Source organism: Gallus gallus, chromosome 1, assembly GCF_016699485.2.
Source record: "Gallus gallus isolate bGalGal1 chromosome 1, bGalGal1.mat.broiler.GRCg7b, whole genome shotgun sequence".
Lineage (NCBI taxonomy): Eukaryota > Metazoa > Chordata > Aves > Galliformes > Phasianidae > Gallus > Gallus gallus.
Window position 1 is genome coordinate 25,011,221 of NC_052532.1, and position 18,050 is coordinate 25,029,270.

General features: G+C 46.7%; 2 protein-coding genes and 1 long non-coding RNA gene across 5 annotated transcripts in view; 1 reads left to right on the top strand and 2 right to left on the bottom strand.

The window, feature by feature from the left end:
• The window catches only part of ST7 (suppression of tumorigenicity 7), a 137,590-nt gene extending 134,113 nt beyond the window's left edge, over positions 1–3,477 (bottom strand). For 2 of the 3 annotated variants that reach the window (NM_001105672.2, XM_025147634.3), the window contains exon 1: positions 3,095–3,477. In NM_001105672.2, the coding sequence (NP_001099142.2) occupies positions 3,095–3,293 (199 nt within the window). In that variant the 5' untranslated portion in view covers positions 3,294–3,477. Of the gene's footprint in view, positions 1–2,859; positions 3,014–3,094 lie in introns of those variants that run through there. The other variant, XM_046937674.1, reaches the window with a different exon arrangement.
• Positions 3,478–3,562: 85 nt separating this feature from the next.
• On the top strand, positions 3,563–5,267 carry LOC101747342. The gene is made up of 2 exons (XR_210988.5): positions 3,563–4,168; positions 4,882–5,267. It is a non-coding gene; the product is annotated as an uncharacterized LOC101747342 (long non-coding RNA).
• A 10,005-nt stretch (positions 5,268–15,272) lies between these two features.
• The window catches only part of CAPZA2 (capping actin protein of muscle Z-line alpha subunit 2), a 29,732-nt gene continuing 26,954 nt past the window's right edge, over positions 15,273–18,050 (bottom strand). Inside the window, exon 10 of the mRNA NM_001004380.2 lies at positions 15,273–17,405. Within this exon, the coding sequence (NP_001004380.1) occupies positions 17,265–17,405 (141 nt within the window). The 3' untranslated portion in view covers positions 15,273–17,264. The remainder of the gene's footprint in view (positions 17,406–18,050) is intronic.

Below are 18,050 nucleotides of genomic sequence, written 5' to 3' on the forward strand. Positions count from 1 at the left end.
GGTTTCTCCAGCAGTTGATCCACAGTTTGTTAAAAATTAATGACATTTTATAACTAAATTGAGTTTGCTCTCTAATTCTAGCCACAACTTCTATTTTTCCTTTCCGTGGCTCAAAGGCAGTTTATTTCTCCCCAAGACAATAACACTTTATAGTAATCTAGCCATACTGCAGTCAGAATCTCTCTCTCTAATGCATGTCCCCAGCCCTTACACCATTTCTGCTACCTTCTCCAGGTTTTCACCTTCCTCTTGAAAACACTTGACACCACACAGGCAAAAACAAAATCGTACCAACATAGACAACCTTGGAGATAACATTATCCTGGATGGGAACTCTTGCATAACACAGCAGCCAACTGCAGACACTACTCCATGAGGTGCAAACCGCACCTAAGGAACGAGGCACAGCATTTCTCTTCTTGGCCGCCTCAGTCTGCAACTGGTGGGGCTGAAAACCTTTTTGCCTGACTGACCTCCGTTCACCAACAGATTCGGATCCTTCTGGGAAAAGGCCCAGCCATTGTTTTTAATCACCTCATTACTTTTTACGTCATCCAGCAGTTTTGCTCGCAAGGCTTATACTCTGATTTTCACATTACTGAGATAAACGCAGTTGGCATCGTAGCTGGTGTGAGTTTCTGTGGGAAACCTTACCCCAGTGACAGCATGCTGCTGTAAGGAAAAGCCACAATGAATCAGATGGGTTTTAATTCGTTCACAAAAGCTTCCAAAACAACAACAACAACAACACACCATCACCACCAACAAAAACTCCACGTTATTGCCAGGGCTGATTTTTAAATAAATGGCTTTTAGGAACAGATGATGCATTAGGGCCATACTGTGCCTATTGTTCTGCCATGGTAACTAACTTTCATCACACACTCTGGGACTGGCTGGTAATTTCTTCAGTCTTTTCAACTGAAAAAAACAAAACAAAACAAAACAAACCACTGGGAAAAAGAAACAATTCCAAGATAAAGACATATCTGCCCAGCTCGGATTGGCAAACACCATGATGCTTATGCTGATTCTGCCTAACAGTGGCATACTGCCTTAAGTCTTAATAGATGGAGCAAAGTCCACTGCAGCAGCGATAACTTCCCAGCAGACTTACAGTTCCTTGTAGTTCAGAACAACAACCCAGTATCTCATGTCTGTCAGAAACAGAAGGGTTGATCCTGCTAAAAAATGCTTATACGCAACATGAATTGCGCAGGAAAAGGTATCAAATCCATTTTGTGTATTTCCCTAACCCAAGAGGCACATCCTCACCTCAGTGACCATTCTGTCTTTATCCCTCAAAGAAACCAAGAACTTTCCACAAATCAACTTTTCCTCCTGAAGCCCTCATACGCATACACACAAAGCCCTCATACACACACACCCCCCCCCCCAGCTCCTAGGAATGCTCCCAGAAGGGATGAGCTGCCCTGCACCGTACCTATTCACACGCTCTCTCTATGCTGGAGATAAGCGTGCTGTTGGAATGAGGCGAGAGCAGGCACACAGGGGATGCAAATTGCTTTTGATTGTTGTGGCTCATGCTTGCTGAATTGAACACGCTGCATGTATTTCTGCCCAGGACACTTAAATTCTCTGTTATTCTCAATAGTACAGAAAAAGAATGAAATGGTGGGGAAAGCTGAAGTTCTGTTATTTGCCATTTCCACGGTAAGAACAGCACAAATAGCCTCAGCCAACACCTGAGCACCAGAGGTACAACTCCCTGCTTGGAGGACTTACTCATCGAAACATCTGTCTGGTCCTGGGGCAGGAGGGACGTGGGAAGCGTGGTGTGAAATGAACTCCAGGCAACAGCAAAGTTCAGCCGGCAGCAGCCTGCCCTGTGCTCGCCAGGCGATCTTTACCCTTTACCTGCACACCCAGTGGGTAAGAGGAGGGGAAGGCTTCAGCAGTGCCCCCCGCAGCCCTCACACAGCAGCAGGTGTGTGGCACGAGAAACAAGAGTGTGTTTTGCCGCACCCCTCCAGCAGCTCACGCTGCTGCCTGAAGCAGAGGACACAGCGGTAGAACACCAGCAGGTAACCTCTGTGCATGCTGCAGAGCACACGGCGATAAAACACCAACGGGCAACTTCTCTGCACGCCACAGAGCACACTCAGGGCGACGCTGGGATTTCTGCACTCTGTCCCCGTTGCAGCACTGCTACTTCAGTTGGATTTAAGAGCAGACACTCAGCCAAGTACCCTCGACACCTGTGAGCCCTTCTGCACGCGCAGGAGCAGGCCGTGAGGCAGGAGGTCGCAGCTGCACCTCACACCCTGAGCGTTCCCTTACGGAAAGCAGCAGGCCGAGGCGCGCAGGCTGCGCTGCTACCTGCGTGCTCCGCTCGCTGCCGCGCTGGGCGTCCCCGCAGGTCTCCCGTGCCTGGCAGGAGCCGCCCAGCTGCCCGCAGGCACTCCGCACGGCCGGGTTTCGACCACCGCACACGCGCGCGCGCTGAGGAGAACCGTTCCCAGCTTTAATTCGCATCCTTAAGCGCACACAACCACAAACGAAGCACGAGCTCTCGGGGCGCTCGCAGCCCTCTCCCCGCGGGCTGCGCCGCCTCACGCTCCCGCCCAGCAGCCCCGGCTCCCGCCGTCCGCACGGCCGCGGGGCACGGAGCGGCGGGCAGGCCCCGGGCCCGGCCGCGGCAGGGCCGCGTCGCCTCCCCGCCCCGAGGCCGCGCTCCGCTCTCGTTTCCCGCGGCTCAGCAGTGCGGACGGCGCAGGACTCGGCGGGGAACGGGCGGACGCCCGCAGGGCCGCTGCCGCCTGGGGCCCAGCTCAGCCGGGGCGCCCCGGGGATCGCTCCCGCCTCCGGCGGTGTCGGGACCCGGCCGCCCGCGCCCACCTCCGCTCCCCGCCGGCTCCCGGCGCCGGGACTGCCGGCCCTCCCCGCGGCCCCTCGCGGCACCGGGCGGGCGGCGGCGGCCGCGGCGGTCCCGCCCCGCCGGGCCCGGCCGGCACCGGGGGTCGCCGCCGGAGCGGGGTCGGGAGCGGCGGAGCCGGGGCCGCCCGCGGCCGAGCGGGGCCCGCGGGGTCGGCGTCTGGGGCGGGGGCCGCCTGGCGGCGGGCGGGCGCCGTACCTGTGGTCAGGTTGTCATTGATCTTCAGCGGCACCCGCAGGATGTACACCAGGAAGAGCATGATGAAGAACCACAGCGTCCAGAGGTACGTCCACGACCAGACGATGCAGGACTTGAGCTGCTCCAGAAAGCCCGTCCCGGCTTCAGCCATGTTTTTGAGGAGGAAAAAAAAAAAAAAAAAAGGAAAAAAAAAAACCATAAAGAACGCACCGCGCTCCCTGCTGCCACGAGCTCGCAGCGCGCCTATGCTGCTGTGTGCGGGGCACGGCTCACAGCTCACGGCTCACGGCTTCCACGCCGCGAAAATGGACTCCTCCGCGCGGCCCGAGCCCGGCAGCAGCGCGCAGCGCCCGGCGGAGCGCGGGTCGGTCCCGGCCGGGGGCGGGGAAGGCAGAGCGCGGCCCCGCGAGCCCCGGCTCGGCCACGTGCTGCGAGGCGGCCCCGGGCCGGCCCCCGCCACGGCGGGGGGAGCGCGGCGGCAGCGGGCGGCGGGAGCATGATGAAACGCAACGAAACGGCCGGAGGCTCCGAGGGAGGGAGAGGAGGGAAGGCCAATAGCGGGAACGGTTCGGGGAAAGAGAAAAGCCGCGCACGCTGCAACTTTTTTCTTGGTTTTGCGTGTTCGCACAAGGATTTCAGCCGGTGTTTGCACAGTGCAGCCCTAAGTGGGGCTCGCTCTTCTGGGATCCGGATCACATGGGATTTTTGTATGGTCCGCTTTTTTCTCCAGTTTCCAGCCCATCCCTTCTGCTACGGCAGTCCCAGGGGCACACAGCGGCAATTTGCTGTGCACTGCGTGTCTGTCTGTGTGTGCATCGCTCAGCACCGTCCCGAGCTGTAAAACCCCCACTCGGAAGCCTCTACACGGCGAGGGAAATTAATGTCTTATTAAGACAAAGTGTGTGTGAAGCATAATCGTCAAGTAGTAAAACATTCCTTTGGTGACGTGTTTTCCTTCCACCTTGGCTCTCTGTGACACACTTCTGCACAAAGGAAGGTTCATCAGCACAGACGTGCAGAGGTTGGCCACCATCACCGGTTCCTGCTTTCTGATGCCACATCACTTAGGAACATGTAAGTGCCATGCACTGCGGCTTCTTGTCTCAGCTTCTCCCCTCGGTGTTTCCGCAGCCCGCAGTGGGACAGCGCTGCCCGGCATCCTTAAGGCACAGCTCGGCGTTTCTGTAAGCCATACCAAAAGGACATGAAATCCCATCAGAAGATTCAGACAGATAATACCCACGCTCTCCTGACATTTCCAAGTCTGCCATTGGGAAGTCCCCACAGATACAACAGTCACTTTTCCGGGATGTTTACAATTGCTAAAAGACATGACAGCAAAATCAGCCTGCATTTGTACAGATGTATATATACCTCCTGGTGGTAGCAGAGGCAGTGAGACACAGAGTGCTCCTCCATGGGCCGTGCAGTGGTTGGGGCTGTGGCCGGGCCACACGCATTTGCAGCTTCAGGGTCTCCTGGTTAAGGGGCCGTGGTCCCCACATGACTCTATTGCTGTGGGACTAACAGGTTTGCCCACTAATAATCCTAAAGCTTTTGTAAATCGCTCTGTACAGATGGCACTTTCAACGTAACTACAGAAGGGACATTTTTAGTTAAATGATATACCACAGAAAGCCACATTTTAAACATCTCAGCCTCCTTTTCCAGTTAGAAAGGAAATAAATATTTTAGACATGTCACATCTGAAAAAAAAAAATCAACATTATCCCATCGTATGGTTATTTCTAAACTAAAATGTTCATCTCATGTTCTCCTATGTACAGGTTAAAGAAAACAACAGCACTCAGCATAGTTGTCATTTGTATAATTTTTGTCTACATACTGCAGCACTGAGAATGTGATTGCCTACAGTGCACAACTATGATCAACTCCCTTTAAAAACAATCAAGGAAAAGGAACCATGTGTCCAACAACGAAAGTCTGCATGAGGTGAAGAGGAGTTACCTGTTGGGATATCCTGAGCCATGAGCGCCTCTGTGCACTCACGTGAGGGACTGTGTTTCTGTTGTGCCACTGAAGGAGTACCCGGGCTCACACGCCAGAGGTGTCTGCAGTTCAGGCTCTCTTTAACACCACTTCTCTCTCCTCTTTCCATTCTGGTAGCAAAGGGTGCTGAGTATCAATAAAAAGTCCTACAACACACATTTTACAAGTCATAAAGGCCAACAGTTCAGTACTATAAAGAGATTTTATTAGGATTTTATTGTGTCATCTGGCTCCAGACAATCACTCCTTTGCTAGGTCAAGACCTAACAGCATACAGCTGAAGTGATCACTGCATACAGCTCACTTGAAAAGCATCTGTTACCTTCCTGCTGTGATTCTGCACACATCTTTCTCACCCGAGTGGTCCCTCGCAGAGCTGCTCAGACACTCCAGTCCCTGCCTCCAAATGCTGCCTCAGTGCCATACACTGAGCCCATCCTTGGTTTCTCAGACAGCTGTTGATGACTTTGCTGAACTAAATCAGGAAGTAGAGGCGCTGACAGTTACCAAATGTGAGGCACAGAAAGTTACCTTTTTTTTTTTTTTTTCTTCCCCCGGAATAAAGAATAGTTTTGAATTTATGCCCTGTCAGGTAAGAAATAATAGTTGCTACTTGCATGCAGCAAACAGGTAGTTTTAAAATCCCACCTACCTGTCGCTGTCACAGAGAGCAGAGCTCAGCGCTGCCCCTCCGCTCCCTGTGAGGAGCTGCAGCCGCCATGAGACCTCCCCTCAGCTCCTCTGCCCTGGGCTGAGCACACACAGGGGCCTCATCTGCTCTGCGTACATCTTGCCCTCTAGGCCCTTCCCTGCCTTCGTAGCCCGGGGTGGCCAGAAGCATTCTCTGAGGATGCTCAGATAGAGCACGAGCAGTCCCCGCATTGGCTCCAGGTACCTGTGAGCACTGGGAAGTGATGGCAGCCCAGTCCCAGCCCAGGCACCCCACATTCTGCCAGCCCCGCTGGCAGCAGCACCCTCCATGCAACTACCTGCCCGGTGCCTTTTCATCTTGGTACATGGTAAGCAACCAGGTATACACCCATGCATACCTACACATACCTACAGATGTGAATATATAGATTTAATCCACTCACGTACACTGGATATGCAAACATATGCAAACGCTAATTAAACAGTATCTGGGATGAACTGGAGATGGCAGTCTAAACTGAAATCTGCAGTGCTTGCAAACAGCATGCCAATGGGAGGGAGTTATGCCATAGCACAGCCAGCACTTTTCAGGCATCCAGGAGTTGGAACATAACAGCTTCCACACACAGGAAAGTCAGTTTTCAGCTAAAGCATGCAGTTCTCTGTTACAGACCTGAAAATATGAGGAGGATTAAAACAAGAAGTCATACTTAATAAACAACTTCATTAATGTATTTTCATTGAAACAAAGAGACGCCTAAAATACTCTACTGCAGGCATCTGTGCAGAGTGCCCAGCCTGAAGCTTTTGCTCTGTATCTTATAGGTGAGATATTATGCTACTACAGGAGTACACTTCAGCTGAACAGGAGATGGTCATATTTCAAAATGTGCCACCATTATTAGAAAACAAAAATACTCGTTTGTGTGTCAGACCATTTCTCAAAACAATTTTACAAATAATACCTTTTATGCGTTTCCAAGCAGTATGAAGGTTGGACCACGGGGAGTGAAATTCTGCCTGTTTTATCAGTTCACAAAGCAGAGGTAGCTGAATGAGATGTAGGTGGATCCCAGATTCCCAAAGATCTGTTTAACTGCAGGAGGATGGAGAAAACAAAGGTCAGCGTACCCTGAGCACACGGGCTGCCCATGGGCATGAAGACTCAGGAAAAAGAGGATAAATAGTCATAGAATCATAGAATTACGAAGGTTGGAAAGACCTCCAAGATCATCCAGTCCAACTGTCCACCCATCACCAATATTTCCCACTAAACTGTGTCCCTCAGTACAACATCTAAACGTTTCCTGAGCACCTCCAGGGGCAGTGACTCCACCACATCCCTGGGCAGCCCATTGCAGCACCTGATCACTCTTTCAGAGAAAAAGTTTTTCCTAACATCCAACCTGGTTGCAACTTGAGGCCATTCCTTCTAGTCCTATTGCTTGTCACACAGAAGAAGAGATCAACCTCCACCTTACCACAGCCTCCCTTAGGGCAGTTATAGAGAGCAATATGGTCTCCCCTGAGCCTCCTATTCTCCAGACTAAACAATCCCAGCTCACTCACTCACTCAGCCACTCCTCACAAGACTTGTGCTCCAGATTCCTCACAGCTTCGTTGCCCTTCTGTGAACACACTCTTAGGACCACACTGTCTTTCTGAACACAGTACTCAAGGTGTGGCCTCACCAGGGCTAAGTACAGAGAGACGATCACTTCCTTGCTCCTGCTGGCAACACTATTTCTGATACAAGCCAGGATGCTGTTGACCTTCTTGGCCACCTGGTCACACTGCTGGCTCATGATCAGCTGAGCATCAGCAACACCCTGAGGACTGTTTCTTCTACACATTCTTCCAGCCACTCTGCCCCAAGCCTGTAGCACTGCCTGGGGTTGTTGGGGTCGAAGTGCAGGACCCGGCATTAGGTCTTGTTGAACTTCGTCCCATTGGCTTCAGCCCAGCTATCCAGCCTGTCCAGGTCCCTCTGAAGGGCTTTTCTACCCCCAGGCAGTTTGACACTTCTCCCAGCTTGGTGTCATCTGCAAACTTACTGAGGGTTCACTCAGTGCCATCCAGGTCAAAGAAGAGTACGTGTGGGCATTTATGAGGAAGGGATGAAGTGTAGCCAGGAAGGAAAGTCAATGTTTTTTACCAGGAAAACCAACCAACTGCATTAGCTGCAAGTCACAGGAACAGAACTGAACCTGGCTCGGTTAAGAGGATGTCAGCACAAACACGGTGCAAGGAAAGGAGTTAACAGGTAGCTAAGTGCAACTCTGAGCAGCGTTTCAGTAGTTTCAGGCAGTGTTAGAAATAAATCTTAGCCAGAAAACAACAAAAAATGAAACAATCCGACTGGTTTTCCTTTATTCTTTTTCTTTTTTTTGCCTAACAAATGACTTTTCTCCCTAGAAATCAGGTGGGTATTCCACCCTGAACATCAGCATATGTAGCTGTCAGTGCAGGGCACTGTGCCTGCTCCCAAACACATCTATGCTTAATAAAGCTTATTGAAAAGTTATTGAAAAGAAATCTACTGAAATATCCGTATTTATTACAAGTCACTTTGACCCACATATTCACTGAGCTATTTTATGAAGATCCTTTATAAATATCAGGTGGCGCACAAAGAACATCGGTATTTGTGCAGGACTGTACGTGCTCAGGATTTGTAAAGAAATAATTAAAAGCTGTGAGGTTGGCCTTGGGTCAAAACAGAGCTCTTGGCAAGTCAGAGTTTGGCATCCACACCCAGCCACGTTCTGTACGTCATAAGGGGCAAATGAGGCTGTGGGAGAAATGGGGAGGCAGAGACAGGCGGCTGGGAGCCTGGGGGGAACCTGCACTGCCTTCTTCCTCTCCATTTCAGGTTGAGGAGGACAATGGCTGAGCTCTTCAGATCTGTGCCTTGGACCAGAGCCAAGGGATAGGTCTGGTTTTTTCTTACCGAGGTGAATTGGGAGGTGCAGGAGAGAAGGCATTGAAGTTTCTTGCCGTTCAGTATCTTCCTTTTTTTAATTGAGATGTTGAGAGTGGTTTTCAGTTTGCTGAGTATTGTTACTGCATGCTAAATGAACCTTCTTAACTGAAAAAAGTCTTGACTCCTCTATCTGAAATCTGCAATGAATGTGTACACATAGCATTGTTTATTTTCCTCTTCGTGCAACTGCAGAATGGTTTGGGTTGCAAGGGACATTACAGACCACCCAGTCCCAACCCTGTGCCATGGGCAGGGCTGCAACCCCCCCAGCTCAGGCTGTCCAGGGCTCTGTCCAGCCTGGCCTTGAGTGCCTCCAGGGATGGGGCACTCCACAGCTTCCATGGGCAGCTGTGCCACTGCCTCACCGCCCTCTGAGTAAAGAGTTTCTTCCAAATGTCTAATCTAAATCTCCCTTCTTTTAGGTTAAAACTGTTGCCCCTTGTCCTGTCACTATGCCCCTGAGAAAGAGTCCCTCCCTATCTTTCCCGCAGGCCTCCTTAAGGTACTGAAAGGTTGCAGTGAGGTCTCCCAGAGCCTTCCCTTTTCCAGGAACAACCCTGATTCTCTCAGTCCATCTTCAGAGGAGAGGTGCTGCAGCCCCTCTCATCATCCTCATGGCCTCCTCTGGACCCACTCCAACAGCTCCACATCCTTCTTATGCTGTGGGTCCCGGAACTGAGCACAACAATGAGCTGAATTCCTACACTGTCCTTGCCAGCAAGGTATTGGTAGAAACACAGGAACCCACTGACATTTATATTTTACTCATTTCCAGAAATCCAGGCGGAGAAAATGGAGAAGTCACAGTGCTGGGCCGTGAGCAGATAACTACTGCTGCTTGAGGCTGGCCACTGCTACAGGGAACAGGAACAGACTGCAGGCAGATTCAGATACAGCAAACAGCACATCTTCTGTCACCAGGACAGGCTGCATGCACATGGAATGCTGAATTTTGCTCTGTCACAGACAGATTTGGCTCTGGAGTTGAATCTTGCTAAGCCTTTGCAACAGTGAGTACCAAAATACTTTTTTCCCTTGTCTGACAGAACCCTTTCCTACTTGGCCTGCTTATAGCACTCACTCACAGCCCCCCTGTATGTCACTGATGACAAAAACCTCTCCCTGCAGACTGTGGAGCCACAATCCTCTTTCCCTTCCTACAGGGGAAGGTCTGGATCAGGAGATGTCCCATCTCAGTCCAAATAAATACTCATTTTGTACATCTTTTGAATCCTCACTTACATTTGACTCCAGCACTACCTCACTTCACTTTCTGTGTAGTTACAGTCAATGGAGCTCAAATAGCCAATTCCTCTTCAGCTGCTGACTGAATCAGTTGCTGTGCATGGCAGCAGGGAGACAGGCCACAGCAAAAATCCCAGTCAGCAAGCAGAGAGCTTCACCCACATATAGTTCCATTCTTTCAGCTCTTCCTAACCTTGGTGGTAGGCACAAATAGCCACATCGAAGTTTTTCTCCCTCTATGATTTAATCGATGGATGATGAGAGGTTTTGAGCAACAGATGTGGTAATGGTTGCTCCTCTCAAGCTTCTGTTGTCTGTGGTGATCACATGGCTGCAGCAAATCCATCATCTGCACTGAATATCCATTACTATAAATAACCTCAGAACCTCTTTCGTTGGGTCCATTACTCGGGCAGTAGCTTTGACTTTCCCAGCTCGGTTCTGGGATTGCCAAGGTTGTGTCCGCTATTGCCCAGTTTCTCAACATCATCATCACTGGCCTGGCTCTGGTAGCAGGCACCGGGTCACCACGCCATGTCAGCAGTTACAGATGGTTCAGCAGCTTTGCTGAGTCCCGAAAGAACCTTTTCAGACGGATGAAGTGTCCGGTGGTTGAATTTACTCTTTTGGAAGCTATGTGCAGGCACACTCTACCTTCATCATTTCCATTCAGGCAGTGTAATCCTGGTCACACAACATCTGTTTGGCCAGCAAAGCAGCCAGCACGCAGCTGTGAGACACAGGGTGCTGCACTTCACGTCTTCAGCTTCAGCTGACGTCGATGCTTACAAGATAGCGCTGGATGAACTGCCTGCTGTTGGTACAAATACACCAGAATAAAGGTCTGGCGCATCAGCCAAGTTGATAGCAGCTTTCTGCTCTTCGTTCCAGGATGCCCTCAGCTCAGGATCTGTTTGCTGGCTGTCATTATTAGGATACGGAACAATCTCTTTTCTTTTTATTTCATTTAGAATTAGCTTTAAAATTATACAAGAAATCTTTTCACTACTGATGAAGCCTCCAATGCCAGTTTCTATCAGAAGGAAATCCAAGAACTCTGCTAATAGCGTGATAGCTTCAACACCACCGAGACCTAAATTAACAACATGCAGAGAAAACCAAACAATTTGCCTTTAAACATGAGCAGAAACCAAAGGGCAAGAGGTAGAGAAATGACGACGAGTGTTGAATTTCATGTTGCAACTAGAATTGCTGTGTTAATCCTTAGCCTAAAGGCTGCACAGTCTGGAAACACTCCTCAAATACATTATTATGTATTTGACACAAGAAAGGGTGGTGTATTTCACCTCTTCAGCTTTGACTGACATCAGTGCTTACACACAAGGTACTGCTGGATGAACAGTCTGCTACAGTAGGAATTGGAAGACACGGCAAGGAAGATGTAACTTTTCCGAACGTCTACCCTAATAATAACATTGTTAAAGGCCTACAGGAACTTAGAGGGGAAAGTTAGATTTTACCATCAGCTGTTTCTTTCAGAGCAGACAGATCTCTGTCCTACTAAGTGCCGTCAAGGTGCAGCTGATTCTGCCACACTGTGGAATGAAAACCAAGACAAACTTTTCCTTTTCATTCAAAGATTTCAATATTCTTAACGCTGTTGTTCAGAGTTCATCCAATCAAGCCTCTGACCTTTGGACTCCTTTGCCACAGCCGTGTTTTGGCCAACCGTGGTTCTGCTTTCTCCTGTTCATGTTTTCACAACAAAGTGAAAGACTTGCCAGTTCACTGATCTCACATGATCTGAAAACGGGTTTAACAATGCAGCACCATTTAAAAGGAAAGACAGAAGTTGACTTTTCTTCCCGGTGCTTCATTTAAAACTGCTAACGGCTCCTGAAAGCTCAGATTTCTACTCCAGCTGCTCGTGCAGACATCAACTTGAAGTGTCACAGCAAAGCTGGAAGCGTATTTAAAAGTCTGTTTGTCTTTGGAGTACTGATTTATTTTGTAATTAGCTTACCTCTCTCCTCGCTTTCCAAAGGACATGGAAGTTATAAATGCAAGTTGTTAGAAAGACGGGAGAAACAAGTGCCGGGTCATCATTCAGGCTACAGGTACAGAAGATTCACAGAGGTATTTGGGACAATACCCTCATTTTTGACTGGATTAAGATAGACTGAAATAGGAAGAACAGCTCAAGCTCCTCAGAGCTGCAGTGTCGGACTCCCTCTCTCCATGCTGAACAGGAGACTTGGAAAAACCACAGTTGATGACACCCTCGTACCTCTTATGATCAGTGAAATATCTTGTATTATCACTGTGCATAGTGCCTTAGCTGGGAAAAGGCAGTATGATGGCATCCCAGATGCAAGGGCACAGCTGGAGCCCTTGCTGGCACCTCAATAGCACAGCAGGGTTTTGAACATTCCTACCGCTGGAAACCTAATGTCCAGATACACAGCTTCTGCAACATGCTCAGTTCTTAGATTGCACACATCCTACAGTCAGGTACTTCAGACAGTTCGCACACGGAACAGGCAGATGGTAGAAGAACTTGGAAAGAAAACATTTAATAGTCATTGTCTGCCAAGAAAATCAGTAGTTTGCTTCCACTTAGAGAACTTGTGGCTGTGATTTTTGTCAGGTGCATAAATGCTTTATTTGCAAAAGAGCAGGTCGCCTGGTTTCCTGGGAGCCATTTACTCCATGAAGTCCCTTCTTTATCTCATAGGACAAAAACTCTTTTCTGCATGTAAGAAACGTTCCAGATGCACCACGCAAAGTAACTTTTGCCTCACTTCAGGCCGGCTTGCAGCCTATTCACCACAGCAACCACCATTCCATTAGAGAAAATCTGTATTTGCAACAAGAGGCTGTGAACACTGCTGGCCTTGCATTTGTACTGTTGCACCAAAGCCACAGCTCAGCCTCTGCGTTACCATTCCTAAGTGATTTCTGAAGTTTGAAGGGCAACTCAAACTTTGACTTGCAAAATGGAGAACTACGTATTTATTCAAAGAACTGCTCCACATTCTTTCACGGCTATCGACAGAACTGTGCTTTGTACACACTTGGCATTGAAATATATTAAGTTCATTCAGATGAATGAATGCTCCAAAAGGAGCATTTTGGAAACATTGGAATGATCTGGATTTGACAGGTGGGCTGTTCGATGGATGAGGAACTGGTGGTCAGGGGCTCAAGGTCTGGATGGAGCTCAGTGACAAGTGGTGTCCCTTCAGGGGTCAGTACTGGGAGCAGTGCTCTTTAACATTTCCGTCAGTGACATCGACAGTGGGTTTGAGTGCACCCTCAGCAAGCTTGTGTGTGACATCTGGACTGGATATAAGAACAGGTTTTTTATGATGATGGTGGTGAAGCACTGCAGGAGGCTGCCAAGAGAGGTGCTGGGTGCCCCATCCCTGGAGACACTCAAGGCCAGGCTGGACGGGGCTCTGAGCAACCTGATCTAGCTGTAGGTGTCCCTGTTCACTGCAGGGGAGTTGGACTAGATGACCTTTAAAGGTCCCTTCCAACTCAAACGATTCTATAATTTCCTACAAGTGATTGTTAATATGGGTTGACTCTCACTGCAAAGAAAACCACCAACAACAAAACCCACAACCAACGACTCCTTCTGCAGGCAGATTTAAAAGCCCAAATCTAGAAGTTGTTTCAAATCTCAAGGTAATTCCAAGTACCAGCAGCCAGGCAACAGTCCCTACAAGTGCCTCCATGTATGAAATTAAAAAAAGCAGCCTGACAAATTTGCCAATGCACAATTCCATTAATTTGCAAGAAAGGGCGCATGGTGAAATCTGAATGTTTTTCACAGTATATATTGTTATGAGGCAAACATTACCAGCTCTTATCCTCTCTTGGATAAAAATCACGTTGCATGCTCCGAATTACAGATAAGCCAATCACGGCAACATCACCAGTAAGAAAGCATGACAAGTATTAACTCTTCCTGTTCCTTTCCTTCAGCCACTCAATGAAATTATGACTGGGTTTTTTTTTTTTTTTTAATTGGATGCAAATGTTGACCTTTCACAAAAAAAGAACTGCTCCTTTATCATGGAGCTGTCACTGCCAAAAACTGACCCTTGTGCAAGGTTATGACCAAACGAAGTTTAATCTAAGTCTGGCTCACAGGATGCAACATACCCGTTTTTCCAGTAAACAGATGTGACAGAAGCTGTGCCTGCACCAGCAGGTAACTCAGTACGACAGCAGAGGATCCATAAAATCAAACTGTTGGTGCCGAACCTCTACACCTACACTGTATGAAGTCTGGAAATTTGAAAGCGAGATTTAATGTGATTGTGCAGACATCCTCAACGCACGGGTGGCTCCGTGCTGTCTGAAGGACAACCACTGCTACGGCCCCATATCCCTGTGAGGAGCTGCAGTTTGGTGCAAAGCCAGAGCACAACTTCCAGTGCGGATTTCTCCAAAAGGAAGTGAACTCGAGTGTGCCAAAGCGTGCAGAACACGAGAAACAGAAGTGATGCAACTAAAATTACAGGGATGGCAAAGCCTCCTTCTACTGGTAGTGTGAGAACAGAGACATACAGATAAAGGGTTGCTCAGGAGAATTTGAAAGCAGAGCGCAACTCCTGTTTCATGTGTTCAGAAGGAGCAATTACTTACTTGCGTGTAAGTTAAAAAAATCCCCAGTGGAAGGGGGCACTGAGATGCATAAGATATAACACAGTTCATAAACACAAACCTTTCACAAGTCCATATTACAAGCTGTAATATCTCATACACCAACACCGCACAATACAAAGCTTGTCTTTATATTTAAAAATAGAATATAAACAAATATTCGCTCACACTGACACAACTGCCGCAGCAAAACTGCTCAGAAAGTGCTTTACTTACACAGAATATCTTAAAGCCCACCACGCTGTAAAGCTCTATAGTTTAACAGCACAGGTTAAAAAAATAATAAAAACCCAAGTGCTATCCAAAACTTCTGAGAGAAACGAAGAACTCCCAACGTGCCATCTGCATCCACTGATAAATCCCTGCCAGCTTCCTCTGGGGAGCCATTACTCCTACATATGACATAACGTACTATCCAGAAAAAGTATTTGTTTTAATTCTATGAGTTGCTTTACTGCCACTGTGACTTTATGGATTTGATGTCCATGGCATAGAACTACCTCAGACTAAACATATCGAGGAAAAAAGCACAAGTAATACAAATGTATTCTACCAAATCTGTGCTAGAATCGAGCATCCGACAGGGTGCTACTTTCTGAAGACAGGAATTGAGACTATCATGGAATTGAATGAACAGAGAGGAAAGCACAACCATAGAGTACTTCACAATAAAATACCTCTTTATTAGGAATATATTTAAAATTAGCCTTTTATTTTAGTTAACAAAAATAGCATTCAGACTTTCAGCCGGTGCTGATTCTGGTCACACATAACATTCCAACAGCTAAAATAGTTACTCGCACCATTGCTGCCCACGGACAGTTCTTCTAACTGTCCATTCACTGCCTTTTATGCTTCTTAAGTATGTAGAAGAGGATACTGTAGCAAGGCTTGTATTTAGATCTTAGGGAAGATTGACAGAACGACTGGAGTGTGACTTCGGATGTGTCATCAGCTCATGTACAGCTTTTACAAGCTTTCTTTCAAATAAGAAGAACGAGATGGTTCAAGAGCTGATCTATAAAGACAATTACGAGGGCAGCTCTTCAGGAAAGCTGTTGTAGAACAAAGCTCATTCTTCTACTGGACAGTTCAGTACTGTAAAGTAGCAGCAATTTCAAGACCTTCAGTCGGCTCCATATCCCTCTAAAAGAAGCACTGACACAGCATACAGGGGCACTGCTATTCCAATCCAAATAGTAACCTACCTTTTGTGTACATTTTTATACTCAGTACAGATTAGATTCTCTCTCTTGCTATGCTGCAACTTACGGTTTAAGGTGATTAACAGGACCATGCTGTAAATGAAAACATAACCCTTGTGTAAGCTTTACTTTTTGGAGTCTGCATAAGTAATTAACTTCTAGAAAAAAGCAGCTGTTTGTTTTTCCATTGTGAGCACAGAATGGGATAGCATCTTTTGGAACAGGCTGCCATCCAATTACAAATGAAAACCATGTATCCGCTGAAGTGAAATACATCAATTGTAACCAATTTTGCCTTTTCTTTTAAAATTCATTTTCAATATCAGATCTATGAGATAAGGAAAGTATTCTCCAGAAAAAAACATGCTATTTTTTGTCTTGCTGTTTCTTCTGAATGAAGCTATAAGATACACATTTCAAGAAGAGTTCCATAGGCAGATGCTTCTTAAGTGTGGGTGGAAACCACGTATGATGACAATACTACAATAAATCTCCAAATACACTGGAAATAGCCAACAAGCCACAAGTTTGTGGCTGTTTTAAGCAACACTCTAAAAACAAATACCAAAAATAGGCTACGTCAGGAAGCAATTTGATACTCAAATAAATAGAAAATTTGCATTTTAATGTCACATTGAATTTTAGTACATTTCCATCCAAGGGAAAAAAATGACAGACATGGTAATGAGTACAGGATTGTATATATATTACAATATGCCTTGTTATAATACACTTGTGGCTTTATGATAAAAACTTAAGGGCAGATGGAATTTAAGCTCATTTCAGTAACTGTCAGGAACAAAGCATTAAGTGGATTTCCGAGATAAGTACTTTTATTTCATTTCAAAACCTTAAAACAGCATTAGACCTTGGCCTTTCTTAACAAAAAAAAAAGTTTTGTTAACGCTAAATAAGTATTCTCAAAGGTTTAAACAAGATAGAAAACGCTCTCCCCAGGATGACATACAGTGGAAGGGTAGATGATTTCAACAACAGCACCTATCGCTAACTCCACGTTGACCTTGACCTAGAAATGCACACTGTGATCTCCACAAGGAATCCAGCACATTTTGGAAGTTGTCCATTTCACATGAAAGCAAGAGAAAGGGTTATCATATGCAAAAATATTTTCAAACTGTTCTTAACTCGAAATCGGAAACTAAAGGCGTGGTTTCTTCATTATAAAAAAATAAAGGTATAACAGAAACTTTAAAGGAAAATACTCAGCTATACTGAAGTTGCAACCCTTTGAAGAGAAAGAAAAAGGGAAGAAAAAGATCAATTAGCTAAGCTTTGTGCTCTAACCAAACTACTTACAGTGATTTTCAATGGCAAAAGCCCATGCTGACTGGGTGATTTGACAGTTCCAAATACCTTTTGTATTTTTTTTTTTTATTTTTATACAAGGACACTAAAATGATCCAGTCATGCAACGTTCATTTTAAGCATTCTGCATCTCTTTTCCAATCTTGTAGCTAAGAATCTTGTTCCAGTCAATCTTGGTGCGGGTAACTGGCAACTGTCGACGTAAGGCCTTGAACGTAGTGTCCGACATAGTCTGGTAATTCTCACTGATTGCAGTCTGTTCAACACAAAGTCATACAAAAACGCATGAACAGCAGAACAAAGGTGCCACACAAAAAGCTAAATGACTGAACAGTCTGTTGCTTCATAAAGAGGCTTAATACATTAAAATATTTTATGAATGAAAGATATTAGATCTAGTTTGAAACTGTGTGAAGACAGTTCAACAGATGCAATAAACCTGGTTCTAGGCCGGGTGATTCAGCAAACCTCAGTGTGGTTAATCAGCAACATGAATGAGATACTGATCAGAGTTAACTCATATATCATTAACTCCACACACCAAAGTTTCCCACTGTTATTTCTGGGGGATGGTTGAGTCAGTCGCCAACACAACATGACTTAAATATAATTCATGTGATACTTAGTACAGTTTTACTAATGAGTATTTTTTTCTTAACTGACAGAACAAGGTGTCTGAAACCCACCTCATGTTAAAGACCTAAATGAACATGAAACCACTTCTACAAAGGGCATCTGGAACAGCTGTACTTCGCCAACTACAAAATGACTCCAATAGTTTTACACATTCACTTTATGCATTCATTTTACACAGCAAAGCTGTATAAAAGAGCCACCTCCAAACAAAATCTGTACAAAAATTCCACTTGAGAAATGCACTTGGGATGAAAGGGATCAGAAT